Raw genomic sequence first — 18,878 nt, forward strand, 5'->3', positions numbered from 1 at the left:
CCAAATGCAATCCATCATCAGCAGTCTCCATACTCAGGATGTCTCGTGATGGGATAGATTCCGTTGAACAGGTTAGGTTAGGTTAAAAAGGTTAGTGTTGTAAAGGTTAAACAACAAGTGTCAAGGGCAATATGGTGCTAACCTTGTGCAATTCCCTGTTGTCGGTGTTGGTGTAGTATTCGGTCATTTCGTCCACCAGCTTATCCAGCTTCTGCACCTGTGGCCCGACTATCTGCATCCAGAAACGGGCCGGCGAAGACACAGCCGACACAAAAACTTCCAAGAGGGCGCCTGCACCTTCTGAATAGATTTACATATTCCATTAATACCTTGTTGCGTCAAAGTATAATTTGTATACGTATTAAATAATGTTATTTTGTTTGAACCACAATATTTTTTTATATACGACGACCGCTTTCGGAACAACCCTTCCTCAGGGCAAAATATACTAGCTAACAAGTAACATTGTTTCATTTATTTTAATGGATAACCACTGAGTTGTACTACATTCAAAAGTATGTGTACATATTGTCTAAAATTATAAGATCGATTAGTAGTGCACAAATGCCGGGTTCCCACCTGGACGTTGCGAGTTCAATCCTTTGTTAGGTAAGTTCTCGATTATTCAATGATCAAGCAACATTTTCCCTTATAATAATGAAAATAGGAGGAATTCAAATACTGTTGGGTTATTCGTAACCCGGGAATGTTATTTGAAAATTGGTATCATCTCCAATTAAAAGTGTAAAAGGGGATTTGCTCTACCTGGAGTAAGTGGTGCTGGGGCAACTTCGTTAGCAGTGGAGATCCTGGTCTTGCTGGTGGCAGTGGAGTCGGATGGGTCAGTTGTGGTGGAGTTGCCACCGGGGCCAGCAGCTGCATACTGTCCACGGGGCTCACGCCTCGAGTTTTCTCTTCGAGCTATCTCGGCTTTCACCTATGAAAGAAATTTACTACTTCATTAATTCATGGGTCATAACAGCGAATATGAAACAATCCCTTTACTTTACTTCAACAGGAATGGAATCCTTAATTAGTTTCTTTATCGGAGAGGCTGTAGCAAAGTTTAACCCTTAAGTGGCCTTGTGGGCCCCAGGGACGCCTCTTTCTCATTCTATTCACCGTTGGGCCCCGTGTGTCTCAGTATCCTCCTACATTCTGACAGAGATCTTGCAGAAGGATAGACAGCTAGCTCACATAAGTACAAAGTCGACTTACGAGTTAGTTTTGTTCATCAAGCCACTTAACCCTTAGGATGTCAGCTAAAGTTCCGGCTAAATCGGCTGACAATATTTTCGTAATAACTTACTTGTTTTTTACAAATGATATTCTTGTAAATTGTGCCGTCTTATCAGATCATGTGTTTACATATTTATAAAAATCGAATTTATCTAGCCTACATACGAGGATAGTCCCAGAAGTACCCAATCTGACTTAGAGATGGCGGTCATTGTTTGAAAAAAATTCCTGTGGTCTAAAGTACCAACCTTATACAGGGTGTTAAGGGACGTACTTGACTTACTTTGACCAGCGATTCCTGACATTATTTGGATTAAAAAGTGAAATGAAATTTTGGTCTCCGATGACATTTTTGGTGTTTTTTTTTTCAACAAAAACATAGTAAATCAGTAGGAATTGGACGGCTAGAGTCGATGTGGAGGGTTGGGCGGTTACTCGGCTGGGTGACCAGTGACGACATGTGGAAGAATTGTTTTTGAAATAAAAATTTTGAAAAAAATGTATCAAAAAGTCACCAGAGGCCAAAATAACATTTATATTTTTTACTCTAAATAATGTTAGGAATCACTAAAACTGTAAAGCTTAAGTTCGAAGAAGACGCTACGTTATTTTTGTTTGACAGTCATAATAGTGAACGCTATCAGTGATTTGAACATCGAAAAAAATTATTTTTATTTGATAGGTCTAACCAATATCAAAGCCGAGCTGGATTACAATCCAGCTTCTATCTTCCCTAAAGTAGACTTTAGGGAAGTCTGCTCCTTCATTTACAACAATAAAATGGGGTGGCAGAGTTTAAACGAGGCAGTATGTGCAAACAAAAATCTTTTTTTGGTGTATCAAATATAGTTCTTGAATATTGAGGAAACATCTCACTCTAATGTGGATATCTTATTAAAAATATTTAGGACGGTTTGTTTCGGAGAATTTGAACAATTAGTATAGGATCCCTTAAAGAACGACCGTCACCGAGATGTTTATTTGATGAAACGTATTTTATATTTAATTTAATATGTCAATAAATATATTGCATATCGGTTGCCTAGCAAATTTTAGTCCAGGGTATGATTAATTAATAATTTAAAAAAAATTTTTTTTTAAACATTTCACCGGTTTGATTATTATACAAATTCTATACCAATCGAAAGTATGAAACCCATAGAATATGCAAACGTTAGGTTGCCTACTCTTTTCCGGTCACAACTCTCAGGTTGCCATGTATAAACAGGTAAATCGAAAAAGCATTTTGCACCGGTCTGATTATTGAATAAAAATTATATGAAATTAAAGATTATTTCATTATGAACACGATTGTATAAGGTTGCCTGCTAAAAATCAGTCCCGAATTCCGGTTGTCGAATTTTGAAAATGAATGAATTTTGAAATTGAATTTTGCAAGGTACCATCTAGTCTAGAGTGCACAGAGTGCACGAGTCTATCGCTATCCTTTTCATTTTCAAGAACAAATAGCATGCGCACTCTCTTTGTTTTAATGGACGGACAGCTGCTATGCTTTGTCCTCTTCTATCGCATGGGATGGTTGGTTGGGACCTCTCAGTCGCACACGAGAATTCGCAGCATGTTTTCAAAAAGTTTTAGTTTTCAAAATTCGATAACCGGAATTCGGGACTGATTTTTAGCAGGCAACCTTATACCATCGTGTTCATAATGAAATAATCTTTAATTTCATATAATTTTTATTCAATAATCAGACCGGTGCAAAATGCTTTTTCGATTTACCTGTTTATACATGGCAACCTGAGAGTTGTGACCGGAAAAGAGTAGGCAACCTAACGTTTGCATATTCTATGGGTTTCATACTTTCGATTGGTATAGAATTTGTATAATAATCAAACCGGTGAAATGTTTAAAAATTTTTTTTTTTTTAATTATTAATTAATCATACCCAGGACTAAAATTTGCTAGGCAACCGATATGCAATATATTTATTGACATATTAAATTAAATATAAAATACGTTTCATCAAATAAACATCTCGGTGACGGTCGTTCTTTAAGGGATCTTAGACTAAATTCTCCAAATTTAAAAGTTAATTTTCAAGTTTTGTGAAAGATTTGTTATTATTTCAGTTCTGTCAAGCAACTAGCCTATAATGAAATAACCGACCTTGAATAGGACTTTCACAGAATCCGAAAATTAATGTTGAAATTTGATGAATTGTTGAAATTCTCCAAAACAACCCGTCCTTAGATATTTGCCATAATTCGCCTTCCCCTTGTAGCTTTTAATGGATTGTTTCTATAGAAGACAACTGAATAACGAGTTTCTTTTCTTTTCCATTAAAGAGAAAGAGACGAAAATAACATTGTTTATACTATGTTATTTTCGTTTATAGAATGATTTTAGCCTTTTCATTAAAACTCAGACTTGTTTGATAATTTGGTCGACCAGAGCTCTCGTGGTTTACATTTCGCAGCTGCAAAAACTACAGTGAGATTAAAACAATTTAACCTTAATTTTAACCCAATAAATAATGATAATTCAATTGTTTTGCTTTAACGAGTGGTTCTGGAATTCACTGTTTTGCCACAGCTTTTCCATGTACTAATAATTTGTGTTAGTGTTTGCTTTCTTCGATGATTTAATAATAATATTGTCAGCCATACTCAGGCAGGCACTCTAAAACATTTTAAAGACTGTATTATGTAGTGCCGCCTACTATACGAACTTCTCTACAAATGAACTACTGATTGGAGAAATACTGAATGGTAAATGCTGTCTTAGGACGGGTTGTTTCGGAGAATTTGAACAATTCATCAAATTTCAACATTCATTTTCAAGTTCTGTGAAAGATTTTTTTAAGTTCTGTTTTTATTTCAGTTCTTTCAAGCAACTAGCCTATAATGATATAAAAACAGAACTTGAATAGGACTTTCACAAAACCCGAAAATGAACGTTGAAATTTGATGAATTGTTCAAATTCTCCGAAACAACCCGTCCTTAGGATTTAAATCGCTCATTCAGTGGATAAGCAGATGAAGAAAGAAAAGAATATATTATATATTGGTATTAAATATTTATTTGTAATAACATACAAGTCACAAATGATGAGCAACTTTAAATTTTATTCACTAAACCTATGAATTATTATCACATTTGATTGGGATTATAGGCATTTGCTGCAATTTAACTATGTATTTCAATACAACTTGTTGAATTGGATTTGATAAGGTGCATACTTGTTGTGCCGGATTTGAGAACTTTTCTGTACATGTCATATTCCGTGAGGCTGAATTATTTCAATTATACTACATATGTATCTATAATTTGTTTTAACATATTAGACCTAAGATTATATCAGTCTTCAGTGAAACCTGAAAATAATGGTATGTGTGTAAAATAAATGTAACATGATGTAAATATTCTCTAATTATGCTAAAACAGAAATAACTATACTAGCTAATATTAGCACCACAACTGAACACATACATACACAACTAACAAATTATAAAAGAGAGATTTAAAGATTTTGGTAGTTTCATCTCTTTTGAAATTATTGTAAATATTACAGTAAAATAGTTCATTTCGTCAAATTACACAATTACATTTGTCATAACTAATACACTTTTGACCGAGTACATAATATTAACACATTTCGGCCGGGTATTTTTTGCACTGGCACAACCCTGAGTCCGGGCGAAAATAAAGGTCCTGCTCAAATTTATTTAATTTGTTTTAAATCGCTATATCTTCGAAAATAATTCAAATATTTTAATAAAAATTTCTACGGAGCATACCCAAGCTATAAAAGTACTAAACGAAAATCGAATATTATTTGAAATGCAACTCAATTAACCTTGTAAAATGTTTATTACGGTCTGCCTATCGGTATTTGCTCATACTTTCTTTCTTTAAATACGCCCAACATCTCTTCGCTTGCTTGCACATAGTAGTTGAGTGGGTGCAGAACAGAGAAAGAGATTCGAATCGGGTTTCACGGTCATAAAAACCCTTATTCCAGGAATTGAATTATTTCAATAACAAATAGAATAATATCTTTTTGTTGAAATACCGATGTAAACGAAAGGCATAAAAAAAAATATAAAAAACACACTTGCATTACGATTCGATAATTATGTACATTTAGTTGGGACCTTTGTAAAGAGATTGGTATGTATATAATATTAATATAAAAACATTGAATAATTCTGTCTTTTCTGCCATTGAAATGAGGACCGAGCAAAAGGTAGAACTACCCTTCATGGCCTTAAACGTCAATCGACCGAACGGGTAGAACTAACTTTCCCGGCCGAAGTGTGTTAATGTCAGTTATTAATGTCAGTTATTGATGTCAGTTATTGAAATTTTGCTTTTTTGTTTCAAAACAATTACAATACACAAAAGTAAAATATGTACCCACCTAACTTTAGTAAACTGATATCAAGGAGTCATTTTTAGTAATAATAGAATAATAATAGAAGTAGGGAGATTTTCAAATACATGTTTTCAGGTTATCTGTAACCCAGGTATGTTTGTCTTTCTTTAAAAAAATAAATAAAATCACACAAAAAAACATTTTTGTAGTTACATATCGTCGTTGCTCTTGCAACACCAGCTATGCGAGTTTCACGATATTTTACAGGGGAAGTAAAAAGGCTTCCCAATTTTCTATTCAAATACGTCAACAAACGACATTTGAATGGGTATTGTGAGATAACAGTTAATCGATGCACGTAGCCGAGTTTGGGCCCGACTCTTTGATTTTTTTTTTTTTAATTTTCGATTAAAAAAACCTTTGGCTGAATTCTGGCACATATCAGTTTTTACAAGCGCAACAATGATATTTAACTTCTCAAGTGCAGAAAGTACCCATTGGATACGAAAAATTTGTATCTCTTGACCGCCGGCATATCCATATGGTAATCTGACATTAATATATTTTGTTTGTGGGATTTACCCACGTAACACTACGAAAGTATTGGTTCGTGGGATCTCGGCGTTCCGAAGATTAACGTTACAATCACCAGACAGATAATCCCTAGAAGTGAGATCTATACCGATTTAAAGAAAAGTGGTTTAGGCAATTTACATAAAACTTTTACACACCTCGGCCTACGGGCCAATGAAATTAACTACCAGTTCAAAAACAGAATAAGTTGAAACTGAATGTAAACAAAACAAAATACATGGAAATAGGCAATAAAACGCATAATGTTGGGTTAAATGTGTCAATTAATGATTAAAAAATAGAAAAAGTAAATGAAATCAAATATCTAGGTGTAATATTGGATTAAAAAAAATAATTTACAGCTAACTTTGAATATGTGCTGAAGAAGGCATCAAAAAAGGTAAACTTTTTTACCTCCATTCGTTAATAAGCCAGTTATTTTTCATAACAAACGACATTATCCAAAAAGTTGTGCATATGGACAGCTTATCCAACACCTTGGAGGCCACATTGTAAATAGCAACGACTTTTTTCTACCGATTGTCCAAATCGTTTTCTAACCGTGCTCGCAAATATCGCTAACTGACCATAGATGATGAATTTCGTTAATATCTTATTGACACAGGGCTTTATCGAACGTCCGTGCTAGACCTCCAGGAAAGGATTTATTCAAAATTACTTACTGTTGCTATTTCCTATTTTTTCATTACAGTAGAACCCCGTTAATGGAAATCCACCGACATCAAAAATCAAACTAAAAAATTGTACAAAAATTTAAGAAAAATAAAAAATCACCAAAAATTAAGTTTGTCGGCCGGCCCTTCAATTTCGAGAAGTATCTTCGGAGTAAATTTCTAATAGTACGACTTATTCCCGTGTAAATCGAATTGTCACAGCCGATTACCGACTGATTTAAATAAGACATTTTTCCCCAGAAATCGAAATTTCGCAACCGATTACCTTCGCAGAAGGCCCTTCAAATTCAGTATTGAAAGTAAATTCGTAAAAATACCACATATTTCGTGTCGCGGCCGGCCCTTTAAACTTCGATATTCAAAGTAAATTCGTAAATATCATAAATTTCGGCATAAATCTAAATTTCGATTTCGTTGAGGCCTGCCCTTTAAATTCAGATATTTAGTAAATTTGTAAAAATACGGTATATTTCCATGTAAATATAATTTTTTTTAGCCGACTTCCTCTACTGAATTTGAAAAAATACAACTTTCCTGTTTACATCGATTCAGATTTACAAAATAATAATACGGATTAGGACGATGTATAACCACGTGAAAAGACATTTACCGCCACGGCTGTCTGTTAGATTCAGATTTACTACATTTTATGATTATTTTCGCAAAAATCAAATTGTTTCGAATTATGCAAACAAATTTTCATGCGAGGACAAAAATTTCGAATTTCGAATTAAAAAAACATTTTATGTGAAAAAAAATTTTATCAATGAAAATTTCAAATTAGGCATTATTTCGAATTAACGGGGTTCTACCCTACATAGTTATTTTATTATTCAAAAGGGGAGGAGGGAAAGAACACTTTCTGATGTTGTTACTATTCTGTATTTTCTAGTATTTATTATTCCTCTTCCTGCTTTTCATCATTTTGTCCATACTACCATTAAATTCGTCTCTAGCTTTTGCAACCTAAAACATACAAAAAACAAAAGTTGTAAATGATTGCAAACATTTAAATATCACAAACTTTTATTTTACATAGCAGGATAATATTATAATAAGTACCTGAAGAGTATTAAATATTTTCCACAATAAGTAGTAGCACTTCAAACGCCGAAAAAAAATTGTCAAATTTCATTAATTAATAGGCACATACAATACAATTAATATACAAATACATACATACCATTAATATACAAATAAATTGCCATGTGAATAGACATTAAAAACATAAAATAATAAATTAATAATAATAATGGTTCACCCACTCCACATAAGACACGACATTGGATGAAAGATTTGTGATAAATGTAATCTTTACTTTTAATGCTTAGGACGGATTGTTTCGAAGAATTTGAACAATTCTTCATATTTCAAAGTTAATTTTCAAGTTCTGTTTTTATTTGAGTTCTGTCAAGCAACTAGCCTATAATGATATAATAACAGGAGGTGATATCTCACAAAAGCGGCGCTATACAAATCATCCAATAAATAAATAAATAAACTTGAATAGGACTTTCATAGAACCCGAAAATGAATGTTGAAATTTGATGAATTGTTCAAATTCTGCGAAACAATCCATCCTTAGAAATAGATATTACGATATGTATGATGATCTCAAATCAAAGAAATAGACAAGTACATAGTAGATAAGTGTCTCTTACCACTTGGTCGATGATCTCAAGGGCCAGCTTGATCTGCTCTGGAGTGCCCTTCACGGTGACCTTCCTGTTGACAGCATTGTCCAATTGCAGCCCCTTGTCCTCCATCTTGACCTTGGCTCCGCTGGTGTGGCAGATGTCTCGAATTACCTCACCGCCACGACCTAAGTGCAAGTAAACAATTGAGTCACTAACTTACAATGATAGACTCAAGGAAGATTGCAAACAATATTTTGAATAAACACATCATTTTGAACAACTTATAAGATAATAAAGACATAAGGAGAAAAAGGCAGTCATTTTTAATTAAATAAGTGGATTGTACAATATTATAATTATTAACTTACTATTTGTCACATAAACAAATAATGAAAAAAGAATATGCACATGAGCAGCTAGTATATTTATGAGGAAAATAAAATTTACATGCATAGCAATAAATTGTATTTATGAGAATGACTCAACATACAAAGCAATAATATTTGCGAGAAAATCTATACTTTGTTTTATTTGCAAAATTTTGTTCGCCTCTTTCAGAAGTAATTAAAGGAAATTAGTGTAATCAGAAGGAATTAGTGTATTTTATTTATGATGATACTGACCGATGATTCGGCCCACAGCCCAGCCAGGAACGAGCATAAAGGACTCCTCTGCGGGCACGTGACTGGCCACCGCCTCCTGGATGAGCCCCTCCGCCACACGGATGGCTGAGGGCTGCCCCCGGATGATGCAGATCCTCTTCTCCGTGTTCCCGGCTTCGGCATCCTTGAAGCTGATGCGGGCACCGCTCATCTGCTGCAACTCCTTGATGTTTGATCCTCCCCTGCCTGGAAACAGAATTGTGATTAGGATACATACACCGTTAATATTATATTCATTATACAATATTCGTAACATTCAAACAATGAAATAGAAAAACATGCAGAAGAGAAGAGATTTCAATAGATTCAAGATAATACATACATATTCTCTTCCGCAAAAGAGAGACATACGTATTCTCTTCAGAAAAACTTTTTAGGCCTTATAAATAATATTTTGTTCCATGACAAAACACACACTTACGAAAAGTGAAGAAAAAAAAACTAACCTAGCCTATTATTTTATCAAGTTCTATTTTGTCCGGTTACCATTAAACGTATTATTCTTCCTGACAACTTCTATGGGATAAGTAGTAGAATGTCGAATATCTTTAATCATATCTAGAGACACCCATTCATAGCATTAACAATATTTTCGCAAATTAAAGCGATAAATGGTGTTTTTAGCGATTATAAAAAAGATTTTTTAGTCGCTATAATCTTATATTGACAGATCGTAGAACGAACATGACACACTCTACTGTAGAAACGTTTCCATAATAAATCAACACAATGACAATTCAACACATCTTTAAAAATTGATATAAAGTCATTAAAAATGATGAAAAAAAAAATTTAACCTAACCTACTTAACCCAGTTAATAAATTTTTTGTTTCATCACTTTCCATGACTTTAACTTTTTAAAGATGTGATGAATTATCATTTTGATGACTTATCCGGTCACCGTAGAAACATGTTCCATGTTGAGTTTCAATCAATAATACAATAAACATGTTTCAAGTGATTGTGCTAATTTAATTTTTTTTCCCCTCTTGCCGACTACCATTCCTTGACGTTATCCTATTTAGCTATAAACGCTATGAAAACGCAAAATTAAAGTTATAAAAGCTATTTTTTCAATAATTAATGCTACATTTCTTAAAAATTAAAGCTATGAATGGGTGTCTCTAATCATATCTCTATAGACTTTTCAAGAACTTATGTTTCTTTCAAATTGTATAAATATTATAGTATTGCCAGTTATAAAAACAAGCAAAAAATTTCATAAAATGCACACAATGGTAATAAAATTTACTCAGGATGAGGTAGACATTTAACATTACATAATTTACAGTATAAATAATATGATATTAACATTATAAAATAGCTTTCCAGGACGAATTATATCTAGATTTGTAACACTTATAGTAATGAAATGGTTAAGTGACCACACAATTTTGAACATAGGAACTTTTAAAACACTAGAAAAAAAATATATATTAAAACAGGGCGGACCTGGTCGGCAGATGCGACTGGGGGTGGGTGGAGGGGGGAACATTTAGCGGCGGGCGCTTGCCTGGGACTGACGGGCTGAGTGCTAAAGACTGACTTGGTATAGCGACGAAGCTGCTTTATATAGGAAACACTTGCGTCTGGTAGAATCGAGAATCTTCCCAGCCACAAGTAGCTCGGCGCGTATCTCGTAGGTTCCAAATGCGATGAATGTTGCACTAGATGTTCTAGAACTTACTAGTAGTAGCTTGCCGCTACATGAGTTTTAAAATGGAATAATCAAGATAAGTGCAATGCAAGCGCGATGCCAACTCAGCCACTGACCGATCATAAACAAAAAAAGTTTATAATCTCCCTCGCGCATTTGGATCCGGGCCCTGTATGAAGCATCTTACATTTAGAACATTGAAAGAATTCATAAAAAATTCTTACTTTTTTTTTGCACCTCCATGGAACATCCATATTTTATAATATAATTTTGTTTGTTAAAATTTAATCACTAGCCATGCCATAGCGAACAGTTAGATTCTGGTACAGATCAATTTATTTGTGCCGGAGTCTCGCACTCGGGGATGTCGTCACAACTTGTTGCATTGTAACGAGATAAAACAGAACAGTGACAAAACAAAACATGATAAAATAATAGGTTAGCTTAGATTAAATTTTTTTTTTCTTAACATTTCTTCAATGTTCTGTTTTATCATTGAACCGTATGAAATGTACCTATCAATCCTGGAACCACATTGTTGGGAATCACAATCTCCTGATACTTGTCCATGGAGGATCGCACCCCTTCCTCCTCGTCCTTTCGCAGCAGGAGGTACAGGATGGCTCCCGACACCCCGCAGAGGGACACGGCCACAAGCAGCGGCACCACCAAGTTGCGGCCCATCATCATCTCGAATGCAGCTGTCCAACAGGTCGTTTAGCTGGAATCCTGAAATAAATTAATAAATCAGTTACGATGACTAGATATTAAACACCAATTACGAGCAGTGAATGCAAGCAAAGAGTCAGTGAAAATATTAAATACAAATTATGAACAGCCAGCGTACGCACAGAGGAAGTAAAGATAGGGTCAATCCGCACCAAATCATCCAGAAAATTTTGGATTTTTCACCCACCATCTCAGATTTTGATGAAACTTTAAATTTTTAATCCTTCCATATAGATAAGAAAATATACCAAATTTTACCTTCCTACCTCAACTCGTTTTTTTTTATGGGCAGTTGAAGTTTGGACAAAATAAGCGTTTTTACATATTCCGAGCACTCCGGAAGAGCTTGTACCTTCAATGAAAAAAAATTGTATCTTTGTCATTTATAGTGCAAATGCAATGAAAATTTTCAATATTATCAAGAAAACTATGCTGATTGCAGAAAAAAATAAATAAACCCTTTACATTTATCTACTTGACTTTAAAAAATTACCAAAAGTAATTTTTTAAGTAATTTTTGGGACGGAAAAGGTACTTTACAAAAAAGCAATATCTCGGGAAGGTACAGTGTTAATGAAGTAATTTTTTTTTTTATTCATATCTACAAATAGCATAGAATCACATACAAAAATAAAATTCATGGCATTTTACTTGCTTTAATAAATAAAATCCATTTTAAACTTTTTTCAAACTTTTTGTAATTTTTTTTTTATTCTTATCTACAATAAACATAGTACAACCTAAAAAAATAAAACTCCTGGTATTTTGTGTGCTTCACAGTGTAGAAACGTTTTTAAAATGAGAAATCTTAATCATACAGAATTGTTCCAAGTTTTTTAAAATCTAGATACTGTATTTGCAAATAAAAAAAGTCAAACTTATTCGGTCCTTTACAACATGCTGGTAAGCTTGCAATGTAAGCTTAAGGCACCAACAAAATAATGTACCTTGTTCCTTACCCTGAATGCATACACCATAGCAATATTTTATAACAAGATCAACTTTTTAACTCTTTTCAATACAAAGTTTAAAAAACAAATACAATAAAAATAAAACAGGCAATGTAGGATTAGGTTAAATGAAAGTACATTACAATAATATTGTTTACAAATAAATGTTCAAGTTCATTTTTTACTTTTATTCTTGATCTGACCCATAAGATGGTTGAACTTTTGATCAGCATGATGAACGTCTTTTTCAAGAAAGTAGTAAGCTCTTCCTGAACCTTTTGTTGTGGGAGGGTCAACGATATTAAAAATATTTTGTAGTGGAACAAAACAAATATCTTCTTTTTGATGTGGCCAGTAAAAGGATGGAGCTGGGCCAAAAGGATGCATAAACTTGATTGATACATCACACTCGTCTTCATCTTTGGAAACCACAAGTCCAAAAAACCAATGGTTGTCATATACGCAAGCTACATAAGAGTTTGTACAAATTTGTACCATACTTAGTTGCTCAGAGCGATTTCGTTCCCCACTGAAGTTAAAAATCAAAGCATAATCTGAATCTGAACTTATCCTTTTTGTGCCAACTTCATTTTCAGACAGAGGAACAAAGCAGTGGAAACCTCGAGTGCCTGGTATTGTTTTAGCTTGTGAAAAACGCTGCTGTAATTGTTGCCTGCAAGTGAATAAGCTTTCTTTTCTCAGCAAGTAAAAATATATATTTTCTACTCTCGACTGACAAAACTTAAAAGTTTTGTCTACAGTTGTGATAGTGTTGCCAGGGCCAAGTTGCAAACTTTCTCTAGTTAGAAGACGTTTTACGTTTTACTGTTCCACCTATTCCATCACAGGGAGATTTCCCATGACTCGTAGCAAAAAACGACCAACATGCTTTCAAGTTGAAGTCTTTTTGATGGTGACACAGATTTAAAAAGTTTTTGCAGTTTTTATATTGCGCTGCGCAACCATCAGTAAAATAATGAACACTTTGAATTTGGGGAAATTTTTGATTTAAAAATTGAGCAACAATTTTTTGAGTTTCGTAAACGAAACTTACATCATGTTCCAAGTCATCTGAAATTACACACAAGCTTGACACTGTGAGATCTTTGCCAGGCTCTTCACAAGTGTAAATTACCACTGGGTGGAGTGAACAACTGTCTTGCGTCCAGTGGTAACCCTGGACTTCATTCTGGATAACATAGGAGAAGTTTTCACTGAAGTCTAATAACACAACAGCTTCATTTATCTGAAGCTGTGCTTTTAGGGACTCTTTGAGATATTTTGATTGAGACTTTGTTATAAAAGAATGAGGAAGAAGTTTTACAAGACTCTTCACAAGATGTTCTACATATTCATGAAAGGGAACTGTAACTGAAACCTGCTGTGTTCTATCAGTAGTTACCCATGCACTGTATGTAATTTCATCTTCTTGGTCCCATTCTTCAAATTTTTCTAACAAATGTTTCTTAAGATTTTCACTAGATGTTGAACACTTATCGCAATGTCGAAGCATACAGTCTCTATTGTTCTTTGAGCACACTAAGTAGTCCATTAAATCATTGTACGTTTCTTCACTGTCACAAGCATTAAGAAGCAACACTACATTTTGATGAATTGCACAAACGCAGACAGAATGAGAGCCTGGAGAACCTACTGGCACACACCATTTGGGACGCAACCAACAAAATTTCGAAATCCCAATTTTTGAAGCAGGGTATTCAAACTTGAAGGTAGCATAAAGTTCATTCAGGTTACAAAGCAATAGTCTTTTTTGTTCATAAACATTTTTGGTTATGCTAACTTTATCTTTTTTCCCTGGCATAACACGAGAAAATTCATCGTTTTGGTAGAAATTTTTAACCAAAGTAACTGTTCCTTGGTCTAATGGTTTTCCTTTTTTTGGATCAGGTAAAGCAATGATACCATTTTCATTTAGTAGCTCTCGTGCTTTACGAACTGAGTATTCACCAACACTGAATTCTTCAGCAACCTTTTTTCTACTCCACGAAGTTGGAGCGAGAGTTAGAAGCTGAATTCTCTCACGGCGTGTAACTTGTGTTTCCAATTTTTTTTTAACCAACTCAACAAGCCTGTCCATGTCATTAGCTTTTTCTTGAATACATCTTGGTATTTTTGCATCACATTTTACTGGGGAAAATTCTTTTTCTAAAACTTTACTTACTTTTTTCTTTAAGGTTGAACAAGCAGAATCTAACTTCCGTTTAGCGTAACTAGACTTACTGTGGGATGGTATTGCATGTAGTTTAAATGGAGATTCTCCAATGTCAGTTAAAGAAGTGGTGATTTCTTGTAAAAAAATTTCTTTGTTTAAAACATTTTCAACTTCACTTATGTCTTCTTGAAAAGTGTTAAGCTCTTCAATTTCATTGTTAAGGTTTTGGCTCTTACTAATTTTTGCTCTGCATGCATTACAAATTTTTTGTCCAGGGATTGCTTTATTAGTTACTTTTAGAATGGTATTAATGTTCTCTGAAAATTCCAAGGATACTGTTCTTAAAGTTTTTGTAATTTTCCTTTTGTGGCTTTGGAACGGGTCAAAACAAGCTTTTTGAAATGTTTCATATTTATTTAAGTTAAATATTCTGTGGTGCTCACAAATGTTGAAAACCAAGTCTGTAGATACAAAACTTCTTTGTTGAATAAGCTTTTTTTCAAATTCACTTAACAAATCCACACTCGTTAATTTCTCTGACTTAGTATAACTTTTTTTGTGACATTCAGTACCATTATGTTGTCCCACACTACATTTAACTAAACTTGTTTCGATTAGAGACATTTTAACAACGTACACCATAACATGAAACAACTACTGTATTTATATAGATGATCACTGCTTTGAAGCTGACTCAGAACTAAGCATGTCAGAGGAAACAAAGCATGTAGTATCCTGCAAACTTAGTGATGAGGCAGATAGTAATTTTCATTTTCTGTCTTGTTCTTGTTGCAGATACATCATTTCCATGTAGTGACTTGTCTCTAGGACTGTTTCTTTGATATTAGTCCATTCATTCAACCTATATTACAAGCTATATACCTAAACTATAACTTGCCCAATTACAAACTAAAAATAGATATAAAAAAAATCACAAAAAGTTTGAAAAAAGTTTAAAATGGATTTTATTTATTTTTGTATCTAGATTTAAAAAAACCTAGAACAATTCTGTATGATAAAGATTTCTTATTTTAAAAACGTTTCTACACTGTGAAGCACACAAAATACCAGGAGTTTTATTTTTTTAGGTTGTACTATGTTTATTGTAGATAAGAATAAAAAAAAATTACAAAATGTTTGAAAAAAGTTTAAAATGGATTTTATTTATTGAAGCAAGTAAAATGCCATGAATTTTATTTTTGTATGTGATTCTATGCTATTTGTAGATATGATAAAAAAAAATTACTTCATTAACACTGTACCTTCCCGAGATATTGCTTTTTTGTAAAGTACCTTTTCCGTCCCAAAAATTACTTAAAAAATTACTTTTGGTAATTTTTTTAAGTCAAGTAGATAAATGTAAAGGGTTTATTTATTTTTTTCTGCAATCAGCATAGTTTTCTTGATAATATTGAAAATTTTCATTGCATTTGCACTATAAATGACAAAGATACAATTTTTTTTCATTGAAGGTACAAGCTCTTCCGGAGTGCTCGGAATATGTAAAAACGCTTATTTTGCCCAAACTTCAACTGCCCATAAAAAAAAACGAGTTGAGGTAGGAAGGTAAAATTTGGTATATTTTCTTATCTATATGGAAGGATTAAAAATTTAAAGTTTCATCAAAATCTGAGATGGTGGGTGACAAATCCAAAATTTTCTGGATGATTTGGTGCGGATTGACCCGATAATAAACACAAAATTACGAGCAGCCCAAAAAGAACAGAGACTTTCACACACAAGGTTTTTTTGTATAAACATTTTTTTTAGGTTTCATGATAAACCAGAACAGTGAAAAATCAGAACACTTGTGAAAAGAGATATAAAATGACGAAAAAAAAAATTAATACCCCAAAAGCCTAACCTTGCCCAGTTTCTTGAGTTTTTCTTGACTTTATATCACTCTTCAAAAGTGTTGTAATGGTAATTATTCGGGCTGCCATGGCTAATACAAAATATTTTTAAATAAAACTTTTTGATTACCTCAATTAATATAAAAGGAAACTAACTGCATTTGGGAAATTTTTAATTTTGGCATTTTGATTTTTAATTACGTAAAATGAAAATTCGCTTTCATTGTATGGGATGACAACCAAAATAAATTCTGTTGACGACATTTTCTTATGTTGGATTTTCTGACACCATATGATTGGCTAGAATATTTACCATTTACTCTATGCAAATTAGGTAGGTACTATTTTGGCTGAACCAGAAAAATAAAATAAAGGTATTTGGAAATGTTTTATAAATAAATATTTTAAAAGAGTTAGGTTAGGATAGGATAAGTTAGGATATATTAGGTTAGGTTAGGGTAGGTGAGGTACGGTTAGGATAGGTTAGTGTAGGTTAGGTTAGGTTAAATTAAATAATAATACTTAAATAAATAATTTATGCTTTTTAGGTAGGCACTATTTTTCCAGAATAATAAATTACATTGCATTTTTTTTTTAATTTTCATTATTCAATTGTCTGTAGCCATTCATTTTCTACCCACTTATGTAGTCAGGAATACCAATTGACAGAAATTATTTGAAATGGCTTTCATCCCATACAAGCAAAGCGAATTTCATTTTATGTTATTAAAAATTAAAACGCTTAACTCAAAAATTTCCCAAATGCAGTCAGTTTCCTTTTATAATAATTAGGGTGAATCAAAAGGTTATATTTAAAAATATTTCTTATTAGCAGTAGCCAGCGATCCCGAATATTTACCGTTCTAATTTGTCAACATTCTGATTTGTCCGGTTACCGTTAGTTATAATTTATTGGTAAAAATTATATTGCAAAATAAGTGCTCTTCAAAGTTCATACAGGTGGCTGTATTTGTTTATTTATGTTTTTTGTTATTTGGCTTTGTGTACTATTTGTTATTTAACAACCATAAAATAAATATAAACAAATTTTCAAGAAAAGCAAAACTAAGTTTTGAATTAGTGTTTATACACAATGTGCTTGTATTATGTATGTATACTATATTTTAACAACAGTGTATTTTCAATCGATGAATATTATTGACACTAATTAGTAACGCTTTATGAAATACCTAGTGCAATATTTGATAACAAAAGTACACACAAGACTCGAGAGAAATGAATGGAACTTCAAATAAAATGATCATTGGTATGTTTATTTTAGTCTGTGTTCAAGTATTACCCTATAGACGTAAGAAAACATATTACATAAAGACGTGATGCATATCTTACAGCTTAAAAATAATAGTAGCCGAATGTCTTGCGTCATCCCGGATTAAATGAAACATACTTATTGATAGAAAATTATGAATATGCTGCAACCTGCATGAAGAGCGCAAGCAAGATAATCTCCACCGGCCCAGACCAAACATGGCCTGGAAAAGGGCCAAATAGTAGGGAAAAGTTAAAAACAACCGTCAAATAATTACGGAAATTACAAATGCAACTAACATATACACTGTCATCATTCAAATGCCATTTGTTTATGTGTTTATGATGTTTTTAGAACGACTAAAAAAGGTATGACATAAGGCGTATATTACAATATTCACGGTCACCCGAAAACATACTATAAAAATTAAATACGATAGCAAAACAAATTAACACTGAAGGTCTTCTCCTTTGATATTTAAATCGTTCTATTAGTATTAAAAGTAAGTATACGAATAGTTAGAGACTAACCTGACCCACTTTATATTTTTTACTTTCGCTCAAAATCAAATCTCGGGTCGCCCTCCAGCATAGAAGATTCAAATTCTGCGAACTGTTGCTGTTTTGACATAGATCAGAAAACGGAAAGCATGTTTTTGAAAATTACTCCTTGCTCTTTGTCGAAAATTGTATAGCTTAAAATCAACATAAAACGACTCCCTCACGGAGATAAAATAGTTTTATTTTTTTGCAAAATAATCTGGAAGTGGAAAAAGGCAGAAGTTTTTGCTCTTCTATTGAAACATTTCTAGTGAGTTTTTTTATGTAAGTGTGAAAAAAATAAATCCAGATCAACTGAGCATCGGTTTGATGCATTTTTTGTATTGTGTATCGTTTCAGGTGTTTTGGTATAAATATTCTCATTTGGTCGTCATTTGGGTTTGTGCATGAAAATTTCCACCGAAAAAGCACCTGATAATAATATTTTTTACTTGATAACTGATAAAATTCTGAAAAATTAATAACGAATATTTCATTATGATTATAGATAATATTTGATAGATGTTTTTATAAGAAATTTAAACGGTATAGAAGAGAATTACA

General features: G+C 32.9%; 1 protein-coding gene across 1 annotated transcript in view; it reads right to left on the minus strand.

The window, feature by feature from the left end:
* The window catches only part of LOC149426604 (tudor and KH domain-containing protein homolog), a 34,183-nt gene extending 15,792 nt beyond the window's left edge, over positions 1-18,391 (minus strand). Inside the window, exons 1-6 of the mRNA XM_089632095.1 lie at positions 18,306-18,391; positions 11,316-11,529; positions 9,104-9,328; positions 8,505-8,665; positions 766-937; positions 143-300 (exon numbers count right to left, since the gene is read on the minus strand). Of these exons, the coding sequence (XP_089488221.1) occupies positions 143-300; positions 766-937; positions 8,505-8,665; positions 9,104-9,328; positions 11,316-11,490 (891 nt within the window). The 5' untranslated portion in view covers positions 11,491-11,529; positions 18,306-18,391. The remainder of the gene's footprint in view (positions 1-142; positions 301-765; positions 938-8,504; positions 8,666-9,103; positions 9,329-11,315; positions 11,530-18,305) is intronic.
* Between the last annotated feature and the right edge of the window lie 487 nt (positions 18,392-18,878).

Source organism: Hesperophylax consimilis, chromosome 1, assembly GCF_061612785.1.
Source record: "Hesperophylax consimilis isolate HC1 chromosome 1, BYU_Hcon_1.0, whole genome shotgun sequence".
NCBI classification, from domain to species: domain Eukaryota; kingdom Metazoa; phylum Arthropoda; class Insecta; order Trichoptera; family Limnephilidae; genus Hesperophylax; species Hesperophylax consimilis.